This window comes from Tyto alba, unplaced genomic scaffold (genome assembly GCF_018691265.1).
Source record: "Tyto alba isolate M040663 unplaced genomic scaffold, T.alba_DEE_v4.0 Super-Scaffold_8, whole genome shotgun sequence".
Classification (NCBI taxonomy): domain Eukaryota; kingdom Metazoa; phylum Chordata; class Aves; order Strigiformes; family Tytonidae; genus Tyto; species Tyto alba.
In genome coordinates, this window is record NW_024881329.1 from 19,082,898 (window position 1) to 19,101,918 (window position 19,021).

Genomic DNA, 19,021 nt, shown 5'->3' on the forward strand with positions numbered 1-19,021 from the left:
TGCCTGAGGGACCTGCAGGCACCCCGTCGGCGGCACAGAGAATTGGGGACACCCGCGGCAGCGGGACACCCTGAGCAGGGGGACAACGAAGTGGGGGACACCCCACCCCCCACCCCCCCTCCATGTCCCCGCGTTCCTCGGGGTGCAGGGACAACCTGGGGATAAGGGAGGGGGGCGGGGGAATTGAGAGGGGGGCACGCCAGGAGGGACCGGCGTAGGTGGGGTCCTCAGTGGGCTGTGGTGGGGTACGGTGTTGGGGGGACATGGGGGGACGCGGTGCCTGGCAGAGAGCGGAGTGTCCCCCGTGTGTGTGTGTATGTCCCCCCCAAGGCATGTGACAGCTCCGGGACCGTGGGGCCACCGTCACTAGCAGCACCGGGCTGTTGCTGGGAGGCTGTTGCCACCTCGGTGTCCCCGGGGGCACCCCAAAGCCTGGGCTCCCGTGGGCACCCTTAGGGCTCTGGGGCCACGGGGGGGTGGGGGGTGGCACGGGGGGGCTGCGCCCCGTTTGGGCGTGTGTCGTCCCCCCCCGCACACACACCCACCAGCTTGTGGAGGGTGGGAGTGCTGGGGCGTGGGAGGGAGGGGAGGGGCCACGCCACGCCCTGCCACGCCGTGCAACGGCACGCCACGCCCTGACACTCCATGCCATGTCATGTCATGCCATGCCATTTCCCACGTGTCCCGTGTGCCATATCATGCCGCTCCCTGCGTGCCGTGCCGTGCCATTCCCTGTGTGACATTCCATGTCATTCCACACTATTCCGTGCCACGCTCTTCCACGCTGTGCCATTCCACTCCATGCCATGACATGCCATGCCATTCCTTGTGTGCCATTCCATTCCATTCTGTGCCATTCCGTGCCATTCCACTCCACTCTATTCTATTCCATTCCATTCTATTCCATTCCATTCCGTGCCATTTCACTCCACTCCTCTCCATTCCACTCCACTCCACTCCATTCCATACCATGCCGTGCCGTGCCACTCCACTCCATTCTATTCCATTCCATTCTGTGCCATTCCATGCTATTCCATGTCGTACCACCCCACTCCACTCCACTCCACTCCGTTCCATTCCATTCCATTCCGTGCCATTCCGTGCCACTCCACTCCACTCGATGCCGTGCCGTGCCGTGCCGTGCGGTCGGGAATAGCTCCCGGGGGGCAGCAGCCGCCTGGCCCCAGCGCTGACATTTCTGCTCCGCGGTGTCAGTTTTACAGCCGGCCCCGGGTGACCCCGCCGGGCTGTCCCTGTCCCCCCCTGTCCCCCCCCGTCCCCCTTTGTCCCTGTCCATGTCCCCCCGAGCCCCCCTGTCCCCCCCTGCTCCCCCCGTCCCCCCTTGTCCCCCCGCTGTCCCCGGCCCCGAGCCCCAGTGCCCCGCCGCCCCCCCGAGCCCCCCCTCTGCCCCCTTATCCCCACACCCCTCCCACACTCCCACTCCGAAGCTCCGCACCCAGCCCCCCCCCACCCCCCCACCCCCCCTCCTCGGTTCCCCCGGGTTCCCCCCCGGCCCCGCCTCCCCCCCCCCCCCCCGGGGCCGCCCCGCCCGGACCGGAGCGGGCACAGCGCGACAGCACCGGACAGACCGACGGCCACTGCAGGTGGGTGCTGCCTCGAGTGGGAGCGTGGGGGCCAGGCGGGGGGGATGCGCGTGGCCGTGGGTGCTTTTTTGGGGGGGGGGTGTGTGTGCGTGTGCACGCACCGGAGGGTGCTGGTGCTGGGGGGGGGGCGTGCAGGAGCAGCGGGATCCGGGTGGGGGGTGTGTGTGTGTGGGGGGGGGGGGGGTGTACACGCGTGGGGGTGTGCACCAGGGCTGCGTGCGCGCCTGTGCGTGTTTCGTGTCTGCATTGCACGCTGACCTGCACACGTGTCGCGGGTGTGTGTGCCCACGCGTGTCCTCCCCCCACCCCACCCCGTGCGTGGACACCCTGGGGCGGCGTGACGAGCACAGCGTGGGGCGGTGGTGGCCGTGGGGTGTGGGGCTGTGCAGGTGATGGCTGTGCCAGGGGGTGGCCGCAGGGTGGTGGTGGGGGTGTAACAGGGTGCGCGGGGCTCGGTGGCCCGTGCCGGTGGCTCTTTGCCCACCGGTGACGGTGACAGTGACGCCGTGGGCAGCTGGAGCTAAGCCGGGGGACGTGCGGCCTGGCAGCTCCGCCGTGCTGGGGACGGGGGGACACGGGGGGGGACATGCCCAGCCTGGACAGCTTGGGGACAGGGACACCCCAAACCACCACCCCAGGGCCCGCTGTGGGACCCCCACTCTTGTCCCTCGCTCCTGGGGACAAGGCTGGGGACAAACCCGGCTCGGGGTGTGTGTGTGTGTGTGTGTGTGTGTGTGTGTGTGTGTGTGTGTGTCCCACCCGTGGAGGGGGACAATGGGGCTCTGTGCCGCCCGCTGTGCCCGCCGCCTAATCCGGGGCACGGGGCTGGGCACCCCAGGGTGGCACTGGGTGGGGGGGGCGTGTGTGGGGGGGTGTTTAAAGGCCAGAGCTGATCGGTGTCCCCCGTGCCAGGCGTCCCTGAGCTCTCGTCCCCCGCGCGCTCCCAGGCCACGGCTCCCACCCCAAGGTACCCAGCACGGGCGTGGGGGGGGGACACAGCTGTCCCAGTTTGGGGATGGAAGGGGGGGGGGCACAGGGCTGGGGAGGGGGGATGCAGACACACACAGACCAGCGGGGACCCCTGTGGCTTCCCTATCTCTGGGATTTGGGGGGGGTCCTGGTGCTGGCAGGCGCCGCCAGCAGGGAAGAGACCGAGCCATGTGTCCCTTAACCCTGTCACTGCATCTCAACAGCCCCATGGGGACACCATCCCCGTGGCCCCTGGGGGGTCCCGCCCCCCCCCTTCCATGGGGTGGTAAGAGCTGGGCTGGGAGGAGCCGGGGTGGGTGGCTGCAAGTGGGCAACTGTTCAGCTCCGTGCCTCAGTTTCCCTCCGTGCCCAGCTGGGCCAGGCACCCTCCTGGGAAATGGGGCACCCCAGGGGGGTGGTGGAGGGGGTTTGGGTGGCCCCTCGCCGCTTGGGTCTGCGCTCCCCCAGGGCACCTTGGCACCCCGAAGAAGGGGTTGCCCCCTGGCCGTGCTGAGCTGGTGTGGGATTACGCTAATCCCCGCTTGTCGGGCTGAGCCGGAGCTTCTGGGGTCACCGGGGCTGGCACCGAGGGGACAACCTGGTGGCACTGCAGGTGCCCCACGAAGGGTGCCGGGCTCTGGTGGGTGCTGCAAAGGTGGGGGGCGGGGGGGACTCCCCAGTAGTGGGTGGGGGTGTGGCATTGACTCTGTCCCCCCATCTCTCGCAGCCCCTTGGTCACCAGGATGGTGAGTGGCCCCTGGGTGAGGGGGGGGTCTGGGTGGAGGGGGGGTGCCCCATCCCGGGAGGGTGAAGTGGGGGTGGGGACACACACACACGTCCCCGGTGAGCCCCGGCAGTGCCGGGCGCTGCCACGGGGAAGCGGGGTGGCGTGGCGCGCTGTGCCCACCCGGCGCGTGACCCCGCGGGGACAAGGGGACGCTTTGTCCCAGAGCTGGCAGCCCCGGCGGCTGGCACTGGCACCCCCGTCAGCCCTGGGGTGCTGGCTCCCTGCCCAGCACCCACAACCCCCCCACACCCAGCACCCTGATGCCCCCACCGACGTGGGGGCAGTGGCACCCTGGGCCCCCCTCCCACCCCCCCCGCTCAGCCCCTTACCCCCACAGCTGCCCCATGGCCCCCATGCCAGTCCCATGCCAGTCCCATGCCAACCCATTAGCCTCATGCCAGCCCTGAACCAGCCCCATACTAGCCCCTTCGCCTCGTGCCAGCTCCATACCAGCCCACTAGCCCCATACTAGCCCTGTGCCAACCCACTAGCCCCATGCCAACCCCATACCAGCCCTTTAACCCCATGCCAGCCCCGTGCCAGCCCCATAACCAGCCCCTTAGCCCCATGCCAGCCCACTAGCCCCTCACCAGCCCTGTGCCAGCCCCTTAGCCCCATGCCAGCCCCATACCAGCCCACTAGCCCCATGCCAGCCCACTAGCCCCTTACCAGACCCCGTGCCAGCCCCTTAGCCCCATACCAGCCCCATACCAGGCCACTAGCCCCATACCAGCCCTGTAGCCCCGTGCCAGCCCCACCTCTGCTCCCCACAGCTCTCGGGGGACCAGACGAGTGCGGAGCTGGCGTGGGCAGGGCCAGAGGCGCTGTGCCCGGGCTGGCTGGAGGATGAGGCCCCGGATGGCGAGGTGCCCGAGGACAGCGGGGACCCCGACGGTGCCACCCATGCCTACGAGCTGCTGCAGAGCGCCCTGCGGCAGGAGGGGCTGCCCCACACGCTGGACCGCTCCGCAGAGCCCCGCACGGGTAGGGGCCACAGGGGACTGGGGACACGGGGGTGACAGGGACTGGGGTGGGACGGGGCCATGGGGCCAGGGTGGGGCCAGGGGGTTGACAGGCATGGGTGGGGATGGGGACATGGGGCCAGCGTGGGGACATGGGGGGTGTCCAGGGACAGGATGGCAAGGGGTCCCCACCCTGGGGCTGTTAACCCTTGCCTTGCTGGTAGGATTTGGGCCCCTGGACATGACCGTCTGCATCCTGGGCTCTCCCACCGCCTTCCTGCCCATCCTGCTGGAGGGTGGCACCCGCTGCCCAGGTGGGTACGGCCACCTCGTGTGCCCCCCCCCCCAATCCCTGCCCCATACGAGACACCCGTGAACCCACCATGGGTGCTCCCCACATCCCACCCAGCAGCTCCCACCCCGGGCTGAAGCATTCCCCACACCCACCTGTCCCTGCGTGACCGGGACTGAGAAGGAAACTGAGGCAGGGGGATGACGGTGGTGCCAGCCCCCCCCTCTGCTCCCCATGCCCCAGTTAACCCCAGCACACACCAGTGTCGGCAGCAAATGCCACCCCAGGGTGCCAGGGCGTCCGCAGCATTGCTCCCTGCCACTCTCCTTCCCTGGGTGGGTGCCCCTTCTTCCTCCCCCGGGGAGTGGAGTCGGGGCAGGGGGAGGGGGACAGCGGCTGCCCGTGCCCCCCACTCACCCCCAGGTGCCATGGTGCTGTGCCTGTCACCCACCTGGGCCAGCCGGGTGCCCTCGGAGACGTCCCCAGGCTCCTGGTCCCTGCTGCTCTCCCGGGGGATCTCCTTCGAGGCGGGGGGCCACAGCATCCTGGAGACCTACGTGCCCCCCCGCCGGGCCAACTACGTGACGGGCACCTTTGCGACAGGGGGTTCTGAGGGCGGTTGGGTGGGTGAGCTGGCCCGTGACCTCGATTGCCCCACGGGGGGCTCGGTCCCGCTCGCTCGCCGGCTCGAGGACCCGCTGGTCACCCGGTGGGTGCTGGCGGCTCGCGCCGGCCTGCCTGTGCCCCCCACCTTGGCCTTTATCCTGGGGTCCGGGGGGGACCTCCCCATGGAGCCGGTGGCCCCCGGGGTGAGGCTGGTGAGGCTGGAGGACCCTCAAGGTCAGGAGAAGCTGGTGCAGGAGGAGGTGGGCGCCTTCCTGGGGGGCACCGCCATGGGGCCTTACAGCCAGGTGGGCACGGGGTGTGGGGGGGGCACCCACGGGGCATGGCTGGGGTGCAGGGGGCAAGGTCACTGGCATGGGAGGGTGTGTGTGGGGGGGTACCCACGGGGCACAAGGGTTAGGGCGGGGCGGAGGGAGGGCAGGTGTCACCCGTGGGGCACATCAGGGCATTTGGGAGGAGGTGGGGAGGTTCACCCGTGGGGCACATCAGGGCATTTGGGAGGAGGTGGGGTGGTCACCCGTGGAGCACTTTGGGTCAGTTGCAGGCCACGCACCGGTGGGGTGAACTGGACCCAAGTGGCGGTGACACTAGTGGGGGGGGATGGAGGATTGGGGGGTGGGGGGGTGGGGGGGTGGCATCGGGGTTGTCACGTGCCTGTGGGTGGGTGGGGTGTGACACGGAGGGGGTGTGACACGCAGGTGGTGGTGCGGCCGGCGGGGTGGCGGTGGCGCGGGACGGGCGCCCGCAGTACCCACGGGAAGGAGGAGGGGGCGGCGGTGGCGCGGGCGGTGGGTGCCCGGCTCCGGGGGCTGCGGGAGGACGACGGCGTCTTGCTGGAGGCCCTGGTGCCCACCGCCCGCCTGCCCGCGCCCCCCCCACGTAAGACCCCCCGGCCCTCAGGCGCCCACCACCCTGGGGTGGGAGGGAAGGGTCCCGTGTCCCAACCCCGCAGGTCCTTGGGATGGATTGGGGGTGGGGGGGTTGGCCGTCGGGGCACCCCAAACTCTTGGGGCTTCTGGGGAAGGGCGTGAAGGTGGCCACCTTGGACCCCTATGGTCCCCTGGGGTGGGGGAAGGTCACCCTGGACCCCCATAGTGCCCTGGGAGGGGGTGTGTGGGGGGAAGGTGGCCACCCTGGCCCCCCGTAGTCGCTTGGGGTGGGGGGGGAAGTCACCCTGGACCCCCCACAGTCCCCTGGGGTGGGAGTGGGGGAAAAGGTGGCCACCCTAGACCCTCCCTGGGTGGTGGTGGGGAGTGGGAAGAAGGTGGCCACCGTGGCTCTCATGGTCCCCTGGGGGGTGGGGGGGGTGGGGGGAAGGTGGCGCCCCCCTGAGCGCCCCCCCCCCCCCAAGATCCCCTGGGACAGGGTGACCACCTTCACCTCTCTACACCCCCGTGGGGTTTGGGGTGCCAGACCTCGCTGTCCCCTGGGCTCGGGGTTGCCCGGAGTCACTACAGTGCCATGGGGGGGGTCCCAGAAACCCATAAAAGGGGGGGAAGTTTGGGGGAGGGGGGGGGTGTTGGGCAGGGCCCCCCCCCTGCCCTGTCCCTCGCCCCCCCAGGCAGCCCAGCCCCACGGCTGCCGGTGGCCCTGCGCATCTGCACCCTGGTCTGCAGGTCCTGGGGGGACCGGCCCCAGCTCTGCCAGGTACGGCCCCTCCCGCCCCGGGCTCCTCCCCTTTGCCTGGGTGGGGCCCGTTGGGCGTGGCCATGGGCAGCCCCACCCACTGGTGGGGCACAGCCACGTGTGTCCCACCAGGGTATGGGGTGGTGGCACGCGTCGTCATGTTCTGGTGACCCTATGTGTCCCCAGGCTATGGTGGCCATCCATGTCCCCGTGTCCTGGTGGCCCTGCGTGGCCCCTAACTACGGTGGCCATCCATGTCCCCATTCTCTGGTGGTCCTATATATCCCCAAGCTATAGTGGCCATCCATGTCCCCGTGACTTCATGGCAGCCTGTGTCCCCAAGCTTTGGTGGCCATCCATGTCTCCATGCTCTCACGACCCTGCATGTCCCCATGTCCTGATTGCCGTTCGTGTCCCCAGGCTATGGTGGCCATGCATGTCTCCACGCTCTGGTGACCCTACGTGTCCCCAAGCCATGGTGGCCATATCCCCATGCTCTGGTGACCCTACATGTCCCCACGCTATGGTGGCCATCCCTGTCCCCATGCTCAGGTGACCCTATATGTCCCCAAGCTGTAGTGGCCATCCATGTCCCCCTGACTCCCCGTGTCCCCAGGCCCTGGGGTGGCAGCCAGTGTCCCCATGCCAGCGTCACCCTGTCCCCTCAGGTGGCCTGCGCCGTGGGGCGCGCGGAGTTGCCGGTGCGGCACGGGGCAGCGCTGCCCCAGGGCCTGGACTCCAGCCTGCAGCAGTGGGGGGTGGTGGCCCCCGGCCAGCGGCAGGCCCTGGCCACGCGGCTACGGGGGGCTGCTGAGGCCGCCATGGCCGCCCTCCTGGCCACCGAGGCCGAGCTGAGCCCCCAGCAGCGCGGCGGCACCCGCGCCTGCACCGACCTCCTGGGTGAGCACCAGGGAAAAGGAGGGGGGGGGATGGACATGGACGGATGGGACATGACACGCCACTGGTCCCTGGGAGCCACCCACCCACGGTGCTGAGTGCCGTGTCCCCGTCTCCAGGCGTGGACTTCTTGCTGGCGTGCGTGGATGACACCCTGGAGCTGGTGGCCTTGTCCACCAACAGCCAGCGGTGCCTGGAGACCTGCCTGCTGGCCGAGGCCATGGGGCGCGCCGTGGGGGAACCCCCCGGTGACCTGCCCCGGCTGCTGGCCGAGGCCCTGCTGCACCGAGCGCAGTGTCACCTTGTCGAGGGCAAGGACATCCTGCTCATCGGGGCCGGTGGCGTCAGCAAGAGCTTCGTCTGGGAGGCGGCCCGCGGCTACGGCCTGAGGGTGAGGAGGCTGGTGTGCCCCGGCTGGCGGGCACTGCCATCAGTAGGTTTCAGAGTGAACGCTGCATGCCAACCTCCCCTGTAGCTGTGCCCACACCTCAGGCGGTCTCTCCACTGTCCCAGCCGGTGTTCAGGGGGGTTGGCAAAGCTGCGGTGCCAGGGGTGGGTGCACCCCAGTGACACCTCTCCGGGGACCACAGATCCACCTGGTAGAGTCGGACCCGGAGCATTTTGCGGCGGGGCTGGTGCAGACCTTCCTGCCCTACGACAGCCGGGAGCACCGGCGGGACGAGGAGCACGCGGAGCGGGTGGTGGAGCTGGTCCGCGCCCGGGGGCTACGGCCCCACGCTTGCCTCTCTTACTGGGATGACTGCGTGGTACTGGCGGCACTGGTTTGCCAGCGCCTGGGCCTCCGCGGCAGCCCGCCCGCCGCCGTCCGCGTGGCCAAGCAGAAGAGCCGGACCCACCAACACTTGCAGCGGTGCCGGCGGGGCCGCCCGCCGCCCGCCGCCTTCGCCGTGCCCTGCCGCCGCTTGCAGAGCCACGGGGACGTGGAAGGGGCGGCCGGGGCCGTGCCTTTCCCCGCCGTGGCCAAACTGGAGTTCGGGGCAGGCGGCGTGGGCGTGCGGTTGGTGGAAAACGCCGGGCAGTGCCACGCTCACGCCGCCCGGCTCTGGCGAGACCTCCGGGATGACGCCGATCACCCCGGCATCGGGTTGGGTTGGGGCAACGCCATGCTGCTGATGGAGTACGTGCCGGGCACCGAGCACGACGTGGATTTGGTGGTCTTCGAGGGGCGGCTTTTGGGCGCTTGGGTGTCCGACAACGGCCCCACGCGGCTGCCCGCTTTCCTGGAGACGGCTGCCTGCTTGCCCTCCTGCTTGCCCGCCGACCGGCAAGCGCAACTGGTGCGGGCGGCCCTGCAGTGCTGCGTGGCTTGCGGGCTACTGGATGGCGTCTTCAACGTAGAGCTGAAGTTGGGTCCCGGTGGCCCTCGGCTACTGGAGATCAACCCCCGCATGGGGGGCTTCTACCTGCGCGACTGGATCCGGGAGGTCTACGGCCCTGACTTGCTGCTGGCGGCCGTGTTGGTGGCCCTGGGGCTACCGCCGGTGTTGCCCGCTCGCCCGGTGCCCCGCGCCCACCTCGCCGGCGTGATGTGCTTGGGTTCGGAGCACGGGCCGGTGCTGGGGAGCGGCGGGGGGTTGGCGACCCTCCGGGAGCTGCAGAGCCGTGGCCTCGTCCGCCTCAACCGGCTTTTCGAGGAGACGGCGGGGGCCGGCGAGTACGAGGAGCCCTGCCTGAGCGTGGCTTGCGGCGGGGAGACGCGGGCCGAGGCTTGCCTGCGCCTGCTGGGGCTCTGCCAGGCTCTGGGTATCGATTCGCCGCGGTACCCGGTCGAGCATTTCCTCTCCCACTTCAAATAGCCCCGGGGAAGCAGCGGGGCTGGGGGGCGGGCGGGTGGGTTGGTGTGGGAATGGGGGGGGCGGGGAGGGGGGCACTGCCCTGGCACCTCCTTCCGCAGCCCCGGCTGCCCTGGTTCCTGCTATCCCGTCCCACGGCGTCTGCCTGCTCCCCGCCATCCCAGTCCCCTGCTCTGGCACCCCCCCATTACCCTGACACCCCAACCCCTGGCATCCCCTCCCAGTCCTGACACCCCATCCCCTGGCATTGCCCCACTCCTCTGGCACCCTCCCCATTACCCTGACACCCCAACCTCTGGCATCCCCCCCATTACCCTGGCACCCCCCGTACTGCCCTGACACCCCATCCCCCAGTAACCCCGCACAGCCCCCTGCTACCCTGACACCCCAGTCCCCTGCTCTGACACCTCATCCCCTGGTAATTCCCGCCCCCCCATTACCCTGACACCCCAACCTCTGGCATCCCCCCTGCCCTCATCCTGGCACCCTATCCCCTGGCACCTGCCCCACTCCCCTGCCCCCCCCCATCACCCTGACACCCCAACCTCTGACACCCCCCCATTACCCTGACACCCCATCTCCTGTGCTCCCCCAGCACCCTCAGTGCCCCCTAAGACAGGGGGGGGTGTCCCTGTCTGTCCCATGCCCTGGGGACATCAGGGGGAGGGCTGGGGGGCAGCGTCCCCCCTTAACAAACTTCTGCTAATGGGGGGTGAGGGCAGCCCCCCCAGAGGCATCCAGGCCACCCCAGCAGAGCAGAGGGTGCAGCCTGGGGTGTGCTGGCACCCGCCAGCATGGGGAGACCCTACAATAACAGACTAGTGTGGGGAGACCCTACAATAACAGACTAGTGTGGGGAGACTCTACAATAACAGACCCTTGTGGGGAGACTCTACAATAACAGACCAGCATGGGGAGACCCTACAATAACAGACTAGTGTGGGGAGACCCTACAATAACAGACTAGTGTGGGGAGACCCTACAATAACAGACTAGTGTGGGGAGACTCTACAATAACAGACCCTTGTGGGGAGACCCTACAATAACAGACCCTTGTGGGGAGACTCTACAATAACAGACCCTTGTGGGGAGACCCTACAATAACAGACTAGTGTGGGGAGACCCTACAATAACAGACCAGCGTGGGGAGACCCTGCAAGAACAGACCTTTGTGGGGAGACCCTACAATAACAGACCCTTGTGAGGAGACCCTACAATAACAGACCAGCATGGAGAGGCCCTACAATAACAGACCAGTGTGGGGGACCCTGCAAGAACAGAGCTGTGGCAGGGAGACCCTATAATAACAAACCAGCGTGGGGAGACCGTACAATAATGAAGCACCACGGGGAGAGCCCACAGTAACAGACTTAACTGGGGAGACCCTGCAATAACAGACCGTGAAGGTGAGACCCCACAATAACAAACTGGTGTGGGGCGACCCTACAATCACAGACCTGTGTGGGAAAACCCTACAATAACAATCCAGCCCGGGGGGACCCTACAGAATGCCCAGGACTGGGTAGAAGGGGTCCCGCCCCAAAGCAGGGCAGCAGGGGGGAGACGTCCCACAGTGGGGTGGGGATACCCCCAGGACCCCACGACGTCACACGAGCTCCGCTGGCCTGGGGCCCCCTGACACCCAGGCCGGGTGTCCCTGAGAGCAGAGGGGAGTGTGGCTCCCCCCGCACGCCCCAAGCCCCATAGAGAGAGGCAGCCCCTATAGGGCCCCAGACCCTACAATAATACCAGTGACCCTACAATAACAAACAGCCTCTGTAGTCCCTGTGACCCTACAATAACACACAGCCCCTATAGCACTCCAGACCCTACAATAACATCAGTGCCCTACAGCAACACACAGCCCCTATGGAGCCCCAGACCCTACAGTAACACCAGTGACCCTACAACAACACAGTCCCTATAGTCCCTGTGACCCTACAATAACACTAGTGAACCCACAATAACGCACAGCCCCTATAGTGCTCCAGATCCTATAATAACACGTAGACCCTATAGGGCCCAAGACCCTACAATAACACCAGCGACCCTACAACAACACACAGCCCCTATAGAGCCCCAGACCCTATAATAACACCAGTGACCCTACAATAACACACAGTCCCTATAGTCCCCGTGACCCTACAATAACACACAGCACCTATAGCACTCCAGACCCTACAATAACATCAGTGCCCTACAGCAACACACAGCCCATACAGCGCTTCAGACCCTACAATAATGCACAGCCCCTATAGTGCTCCAGACCCTACAACAACACCAGCGACCCTACAACAACACACAGCCCCTATAGCCCCTGTGACCCTACAATAACACACAGCCCCTATAGTGCCCCAGAGCCTACACCACCACCACGGACCCTACAATAACACACAATTCCTGTAGCCCCTGCGACCCTACAATAACACCAGTGCCCTACAGCCGCACGCAGCCGTGCCGGCCCCGCAGCACCACCAGTGCCCTACGATCCCGCGTGGACCCCGAGCGGGGTGGTGGTGTTGGGGGGGGGGGGGGGGCCGGTGTGGGGTGTCTCTATCTCTTTTCAGGGGCGCTCCTCCTCCCTCAGTGTCGTCACGGCGGCGCCGATGAGGTCACAGCGACGCAGCGGGGGCGGAGCATCCCCCCCCCCCCCCCCGCCACCCCAGCGCGGGGGGGTGGGGGTTCCCCAGTAAAGGCTGTGAGCGGCCGGACTGGCTCTGTCGTTGTCCCTGCGCCCCCCGCCACCCCACGCCGCGGGACCCTCGTGTGTGTGTGTGTCCGTGTGTCCCTTCCCCGCGGGACTACAACTCCCGGCGCGCCCCGCGGCGGGGATGCCGGGGTCCCCCCGGTGACGCGCGGGAGGGGTGGGGCGGGAGGGGCGGGGCTAGAGGGGCGGGGCCAGCGGGGCGGGTCCCGGGGGGGGGGTGGGGTGTTGCGGGGGGGGGTGTGTGTGTGGGGGGGGGTCCCGGCACGGCGCCGTCATGGCGGGGGTGTTCGACATCGACCTGGAGACCGAGGAGGGCAGCGACGGGGACGAGCCCGAGCTGGGCGCCGTGAGCTGCCACCGGGGCGGGGGGGGGGGGGGGACAGCGGGGACAGGCTTGGGGGGGGACAGCGGGGAGGGGCGTGAGGGGACACACACACACACACGGGGACCGGCTGGCGGGGGGGACACACCGGGATTAGGAGCGTGGTCTGGGAATGGGAACGGCGACGGGGGCACTGGGAGTGGGGTGTGGATATGGGGGGGTGCGCGGTGAGAGGCACCGGCTGGGGGGGGGGGGGGGGGGGGGCATGGAGGGGGGACCGAGGGCAGCGCGGGGATGCACCGGGGCCCGCTCGGTACTGCCGGACGGACGGGCAGAGGGGGTCGGGACACACGGACAGGCAGCCGCGGTGGGGCCGGTGGGGGGGGGGCCGGGGCACGGGGGGGCCGGGGGGTGGAAGCAGAGACGGTTCGGTGCCCCCCCGGTTCCCCACGGGGCAGAGTGGCGAGGCGGGGGGGGGGGGGGGGGGGTCCCACGGGGCAGGGCCCGGCCTCACCCCGGAAACATCCGGCAGCGCCGGCGTGTGGCACCCCGCCCCGCTGTGGGTGCTGCTGTGGGTGCTGTGGGTGCCACCGGTCCCCTTGCATGCCGTGGGGTGCTGTGGGTCCCCAGTGTGTCTTTGGTGCCCTGACTGCCGTGGGTGTCATGGGTCCCCCTGCGTGTCGTGGGTCCCTGGCATGCCCTGCGTGCCGTGGGTGCCATGGGTGTCATGTGTCCCCTGCGTGCCGTGGGTCCCCAGTGTCTCTTCAGTGCCTTGTGTGCTGTGGGTGCCGTGGGTGTCACGGGTCCCCAGCGTGCTGTGGGTGTCATAGGTGCCCTGTGTGCCATGGGTGCCCTGCGTGCTGTGGGTGCCATGGGTCCCCTGCATGCCATGGGTGTCGTGCCGTGGGTGCCGTGGGTCCCCTGCCTGCTGCCAGCACCCTGCCCGCCACTGACCGTGGGCTCCCTCCCACAGGAGATGGAGCTGGAGCCCCGGGGGAACGGCCTGGAGTAAGTGGGGGACGGGCAGGGGACAGACAGGTGACAGGCAGGGGACAGACAGGGGACAGACAGGGGGTCCGTCCCCTCTCCCCCCCCCCCCCTCTCCCCACAGGCCCGTGGGGCACTACGAGGAAATCGAGATCTCGGAGAGCAGCGTCAACAACGGCCCCGAGCACATCGGGCCCCACTGCTTCGAGCTGCTCCGCGTCCTGGGCAAAGGCGGCTACGGCAAGGTGGGGGGGCCCTGGGGGGGGCTTTGGGGGTGCTCTGTGAGATGGGGGGTGGGGGGCCGTCCAGTGCTGCCCGACAGCATCCCCAACCCCCCCTCCTTGTCCTTGTAGGTGTTCCAGGTCCGCAAAGTACAGGGCACCAACACGGGGAAGATCTTTGCCATGAAGGTCCTGAAGAAGGTAATGGCATCCCAGCGTGCCCCCCCGGCCCCCTTGGGGAGCCCCCCTGCCCCGCTAACACCCCCCCAACCGCCCCCCAGGCCAAAATCGCCTGCAATGCCAAGGACACAGCGCATACCCGGGCTGAGAGGAACATCCTGGAGGCTGTCAAACATCCCTTCATCGTTGACCTCATCTATGCCTTCCAGACGGGCGGCAAGCTCTACCTCATCCTGGAGTGCCTCAGCGGTAAGAGGGGCACCTGGGGGGGGTTTTGGGGGGTCAGGGGGGGCCGGGGGTTGGCTCAGGGGGTCCCTGCTTGGGCTGTGGTTTTGTAGGTGGAGAGCTCTTCATGCAGCTGGAACGGGAAGGCATCTTCCTGGAGGACACCGCCTGGTAGGGATGTGGTGGAGGATGGGGGGGGCCCATGGGGGGGGAAACCCCAACACCGCTTACAGCCCCCCACCTTCCTCCTTTCCCCGGCTCCCCAAGTTTCTACCTGAGTGAGATCACACTGGCCCTGGGCCACCTCCACTCCCACGGCATCATCTACCGCGACCTCAAGCCGGAGAACATCATGCTCAACAGCCAAGGTGGGCTTGAGGGGGGGAGGAGAGTTTGGGGGGGGGTTGTCCCCGGGGGTGGTGCTGACACCCCCACCCCTTCCCCCAAAATCTCTCACAGGTCACATCAAGCTGACGGACTTCGGGTTGTGCAAGGAGTCGATCCATGACGGGGCCGTCACCCACACCTTCTGCGGCACCATTGAGTATATGTGAGGCGGGGGCAGTGAGGGGAATTGGGGCAGGGGGGGAGGGGGTGTGTGTTCCCCTGGTCCACCCCCCAACTCAGGGTACCCCCCCCCACCCCACCCCTCCCAGGGCCCCCGAGATCCTGGTGCGTAGTGGGCACAACCGGGCGGTGGACTGGTGGAGCCTGGGCGCCCTGATGTACGACATGCTCACAGGATCGGCAAGTCCCACTCCTGTTCTTTCCTCCCTGGGTGGGAGGGTGGGTGTGCGTGTGGGGGGGTGAAAAGAGTGTGTGGGGGGGTCCCCACTAGGGTGATGCTAAGCCTTCCTCGCCACCCGGTACCTCTCACAGCCCCCCTTCACCGCCGAGAACCGCAAGAAGACCATTGACAAAATCCTCAAGGGCAAACTGGTGCTGCCGCCCTACCTGACCCCCGACGCACGGGACCTGCTCAAAAAGGTCCAACCCCCCCTCCCAAAAAACTTCCCAGCTTGTTTATGTAGGTCCTACCAAAACACACATTCAACGCCCCCCCCTCCCTTCATCATCCTCTCCATCCTCCTTTTTCTCTTCCAGTTCCTCAAGAGAAACCCCAACCAGCGGGTTGGGGGGGGCCCAGGAGACGCTGCTGATGTGCAGGTACAGGCAGGGATGGGCAAGTGGGGTGGGTGCCGGGTGGACCCCCCCCCCCCCATTCCTCTGCTTGATCCGATCCCCCTCCCCAATCCCTCCTGACTGACCCCCCCCCTCTCCTTTCCCGCAGAAGCAGCCCTTCTTCCGCCACATCAACTGGGAAGACCTGCTGGCCCGCCGGCTGGACCCCCCCTTCAAACCTTGCCTGGTAGGGGCTGGCGAGGAGTGGGGGGCAGGGGGGAAAAAGGGAAGGGGAGGAGGGGGTTGGTTTGGAGTTGGGGGGGGCACCCACGGGTGTACCCACCACCCACCCCTGCAGCAGTCGGAGGAGGATGTCAGCCAGTTCGACACCCGCTTCACCCGCCAGACGCCCGTCGACAGCCCCGACGATGTCACCATCAGCGAAAGCGCCAACCAGGCTTTCTTGGTATTTGGGGGGGGGGGGGGTCACACACACACATGCACACACCCCCACACACACTCTGGTGGGGTTTGGGACCCCGTCCCCCCCCCCCCAGCTCCATGACACACACCCCCCCCCTCTCCAGGGCTTCACCTACGTGGCCCCCTCGGTGCTGGAGAGCATCAAGGAGGGGTTCTCCTTCCAGCCCAAGGTGCGCTCCCCCCGCCGCCTCAACAGCAGCCCCCGCACCCCCGTCAGGTACCTGCTGCACCCCAGAGCGGGGAGGGCAGGGGGGTAGGGGGGTTTGGGAGTGGGGGGGGGGGGCAACAAGGTGGGTGCATTGGGCACCGAGGTGAGGGAAAAGGGGCTGGGGCGGTGGGGTGGTCACCAACGGGGGGGGCGGTGTTGGGCATGAGGGGATGGGGGAGTGCCTGCCTCACACACCGCCCCCTAATTTTCTGCCCCCCCCCCCCGTCAGCCCTGTGAAGTTCTCCCCCTTCGAGGCGTTCAAGCCGGGGGCAGCGGGGGAGCCGATGGAGCTGGGGGCCAACCTGCCCCCCCCAGCCGCCGAAGTCACGGCCCCCCTACCCATCAAAACCTCCGGGGGTGCCAAGAAGCAGAAGGGGGGGCGGGGGCGGGTGCCCAGGTAGGGGTTGGGGGGGGGGGAGGGTGTGTATAGGGGTGAAGGGGCCTGGTGCCCCCCATGGGGGTGGGGGGGGGGCACCCCACGATGTTGCTTGCTGCTATGGGGATAGCCCCCCCCCCCCCCCGCGTGTGCGTGCGTGTGCGTGTGCGTGTGTGTGTGTGTGTCCCACCCCCCCAAACACGACCCCCTGCTGCCAGGCTGGGCCGGGTTTGGGGGGAGCGGGGAGGGTCCCCCCCACCCCAAGGGTGTGGCCCCCGGGGGGCAGGCCCAGGCTGCTGAATGTGTGCTAATTAAAGGACTTAATGAGGCCGTGGTGGTCCTGTGCGGGGGCGGGGAGGATCGGGTGCCTCGTCCGGGTGGGGCGCAGGCTCCACCCTCTCCGCTATCCCCGCCCATTTTTTCTCATACCCCGCCCCGTTTCTCAGGCTCCACCCCCTCCCTCAGGCCCCGCCCCCTTTCCCCGCGGACTTTTGCCTTTCCACACCCTTGGCCCCACCCATTCTCCCCAAAACCACGCCCCCTCCCTTAAGATTGGCAGCCGGAGCTGGGCAGACCCGCTCTTTTATTGGTCGGCGCCTAGGCCCTTGCAGCCAATGGGGAGGCTGGGGGGGGGGGGTGTGGGCGGGCAGCGCGGGAGGCGGGGGGGGGGGGGAGGTCACAGCGCGGTGGCGGCGCCACGCGTGTCCCCCCACGCCGCTGTCCCCGAGAAGGCGTGGAGGTCACTAAGCAGGGCCTCAGCGCTGCCCCCCACCTCTTGCTCTCCCCCCGGGGGGCTCTCCCCGGCCTCCGGGGCTGCCTCCTCCTCCTCCTCCTCCTCCTCCTTGGGTCGGTGGTCCTGGCTCCACGGCATCAGCTCTTCCTCCTCTTCCGCCTCCTCCTCCTCCCGGGGGTCCTCCGCCACCTCCCTGTGGCCAGGATCCTCCGGGGGGTCACCCCGTCCCCCCCGCAGCCGGTGCCACCGTCCCCGCAGCAGCCCCAGCACCCGGTGGCCCATGGGCCGGGGGTGGTAGCGCCCAGCCGAAAGGCGGCAAAGATGTCTCCAGGCCACGGCCAAGCCCACGGCCAAGCAGAGCAGGACCCCCAGCAGGACCCCCACCGCCCGGTCGCGGCGGATCGTCTCCGGTTCTCCCGCCGCTGCCAACCCGGTTAACACCAGCACCACCAGTGCGGGCGCTGGCTGCCGTGCTCCAGCCTGCGGGAGAGGGCAATGGGGTCAAGGTCACCCAGCCCAACTTCAGGGTAACCCCCCCCCCACACCCATCCTAAAAAAATAGGGCTGGGTTGGGGGGGGGGAGTGGAGGGCAACGGGCTTTAAAGCTGGCGGGGAGGTGGGCTGTGGTGTGTGCCGGGCCAGTGGCCAACCGGCCCCGTGACGGGAAGCTGCGGTCAGGGGGTGCCACAGCACCTGTGGGTGCTGGGGGGGGGGGGGGGGGGGAGAGGAGACGGATCCTGCCGCCCCCACGATGAACTTACAGCAGGGGGAGCGGGGAGGGGCAGGCACCCCCCCCCTCCAAAGCTACACAGCAGCCCTTCCTGCAGTGCTGCAGCCCACCCCCGGCCCCCTCCTGGCCTCACTGTGGCACCTTTCCCCACCCCCCCCAAAATAAAACAGCCCTCCTGCCGCCCCAGCTCCAGGCACAGCCAGGCCCTGCTGCCCCCAATCCCGCTGTGGGAGCCGGGGCAGTGGAGGATCTGCCCCAGAAACCCACCACTGTTGCCCCCCCCCCCCCCCCCCCAGCCTCAACCCCTGGGGCAGCACCTGCTGGGGGGGGGCCAAATTTGGATGAAACACAGCTACCTCCCTCGCCAAACCCCCCCCAGATTTAGTGAGGGAAACTGAAGCTGAAGAAATGCCTGGCCCCCCATCCCCAGCTCCCTCCCCTTCTAGGGGATGCCCCCCCCATCGCAGACACCCCATCTCCCACCCTGCCCAGTTTTGGGGTGCTCACCATCAGCAGGTGCTGCCGGAACAGGTCCTGATGCTGCAGCCGCAAGCTGTGCTGGGGGGGGGGGGGGGGGGCCCCCAAGCACTTCCTGCCCCCACGCAACGGATGTATCGGTGCGGGGGGAGGCGAGGTGCTCTATGTGTGCACGCACCCCCCCCCCCCCCCGCCTACCCAAAATGCACCCCGGGGGCCCTGGAAACCCCGAGGTGGCTGCCAGCCCTGGGGACCCACTCTGACACATACACACACCCCCCCGCACTGTCCCTCTGCTCCCCACCACAGTCCTGGGAGCCCTAAAACATCCCCCCCCCCCCCCAAGTGTTGCATCCGGCTCTATGGGGACACCAACCCCCTGGGGACACTGAAGGGACCTGCCAGACAGGGGGATGGGAACAGACACATTTGGGGGTCCCCCTGCCCCATGGCACAGTGGGTGCAACACTGTGTGTGTGTGTGGGGAGGGCACCCCCACTGTGGCCCCCCCCTGTTTCCTGCCAGATGCAGGCAAGCTCACCCCCATGACAGCTTCACCTTCTTGTCCCCCAAGTCTCCCCCGGTGGCTCCTGCAGCCTCCACAGCTCCCTGGCTCCACAATGAACCCCCCAAATCCTCCAGAAAACCCCCCGTATCCCCCCCAGCTGACACCCC

The 19,021-nt window shown here is 68.2% G+C and overlaps 3 protein-coding genes across 11 annotated transcripts; 2 read left to right on the forward strand and 1 right to left on the reverse strand.

Moving 5' to 3' along the window:
• Positions 1 to 1,479: 1,479 nt before the first annotated feature.
• CARNS1 (carnosine synthase 1) lies at positions 1,480 to 9,607 on the forward strand. Of its 5 annotated transcripts, none has more exons than XM_042784538.1 (11): positions 1,480 to 1,604; positions 2,517 to 2,571; positions 3,301 to 3,319; positions 4,134 to 4,344; positions 4,547 to 4,636; positions 5,038 to 5,525; positions 5,937 to 6,117; positions 6,800 to 6,885; positions 7,533 to 7,764; positions 7,881 to 8,152; positions 8,352 to 9,607. In XM_042784538.1, exons 3-11 carry the CDS (start codon positions 3,317 to 3,319, stop codon positions 9,576 to 9,578), a joined length of 2,790 nt encoding a protein of 929 aa, XP_042640472.1. In that variant the 5' UTR covers positions 1,480 to 1,604; positions 2,517 to 2,571; positions 3,301 to 3,316; the 3' UTR covers positions 9,579 to 9,607. The 5 variants fall into 5 exon arrangements, with proteins under 5 accessions (XP_042640472.1, XP_042640473.1, XP_042640476.1 ...); XM_042784539.1 differs by having other exon boundaries at positions 1,514 to 1,604; positions 2,552 to 2,571; XM_042784540.1 differs by lacking the exons at positions 1,480 to 1,604; positions 2,517 to 2,571 and adding an exon at positions 2,698 to 3,213.
• Positions 9,608 to 12,538: 2,931 nt separating this feature from the next.
• On the forward strand, positions 12,539 to 16,736 carry RPS6KB2 (ribosomal protein S6 kinase B2). 5 transcript variants are annotated; one of them, XM_042784547.1, is made up of 15 exons: positions 12,539 to 12,628; positions 13,578 to 13,612; positions 13,716 to 13,836; positions 13,945 to 14,013; positions 14,094 to 14,241; positions 14,331 to 14,388; positions 14,485 to 14,585; positions 14,677 to 14,767; positions 14,874 to 14,964; positions 15,097 to 15,204; positions 15,322 to 15,384; positions 15,509 to 15,586; positions 15,698 to 15,805; positions 15,927 to 16,039; positions 16,260 to 16,736. In XM_042784547.1, the coding sequence occupies exons 1-15, from the start codon at positions 12,557 to 12,559 to the stop codon at positions 16,429 to 16,431; spliced, it is 1,428 nt and encodes a 475-aa protein (XP_042640481.1). In that variant the 5' UTR covers positions 12,539 to 12,556; the 3' UTR covers positions 16,432 to 16,736. The 5 variants fall into 5 exon arrangements, with proteins under 5 accessions (XP_042640481.1, XP_042640480.1, XP_042640478.1 ...); XM_042784544.1 differs by lacking the exon at positions 12,539 to 12,628 and having other exon boundaries at positions 13,018 to 13,612; positions 15,701 to 15,805; XM_042784545.1 differs by lacking the exon at positions 12,539 to 12,628 and having other exon boundaries at positions 13,018 to 13,612; positions 14,677 to 14,761.
• Positions 16,737 to 16,972: 236 nt separating this feature from the next.
• LOC116962732 (protein tyrosine phosphatase receptor type C associated protein) lies at positions 16,973 to 18,960 on the reverse strand. The gene is made up of 2 exons (XM_042784548.1): positions 18,377 to 18,960; positions 16,973 to 17,619 (listed from the first exon to the last, which is right to left on the reverse strand). Exons 1-2 carry the CDS (start codon positions 18,377 to 18,379, stop codon positions 17,083 to 17,085), a joined length of 540 nt encoding a protein of 179 aa, XP_042640482.1. The 5' UTR covers positions 18,380 to 18,960; the 3' UTR covers positions 16,973 to 17,082.
• Between the last annotated feature and the right edge of the window lie 61 nt (positions 18,961 to 19,021).

Bases quoted from the DNA above. Each gene is read 5' to 3' on its own strand.
- CARNS1 (XM_042784538.1), top strand. The intron at 6,886-7,532 runs GTACGGCCCCTC...CTGTCCCCTCAG, and splicing joins ACCGGCCCCAGCTCTGCCAG to GTGGCCTGCGCCGTGGGGCG. The intron at 7,765-7,880 runs GTGAGCACCAGG...CCCCGTCTCCAG, and splicing joins CGCCTGCACCGACCTCCTGG to GCGTGGACTTCTTGCTGGCG.
- RPS6KB2 (XM_042784543.1), top strand. From the start codon at position 13,323: ATGGGTGTCATGTGTCCCCTGCGTGCCGTGGGTCCCCAGTGTCTCTTC. The intron at 14,768-14,873 runs GTGAGGCGGGGG...CACCCCTCCCAG, and splicing joins TGCGGCACCATTGAGTATAT to GGCCCCCGAGATCCTGGTGC. The intron at 15,205-15,321 runs GTCCAACCCCCC...TTTCTCTTCCAG, and splicing joins CACGGGACCTGCTCAAAAAG to TTCCTCAAGAGAAACCCCAA.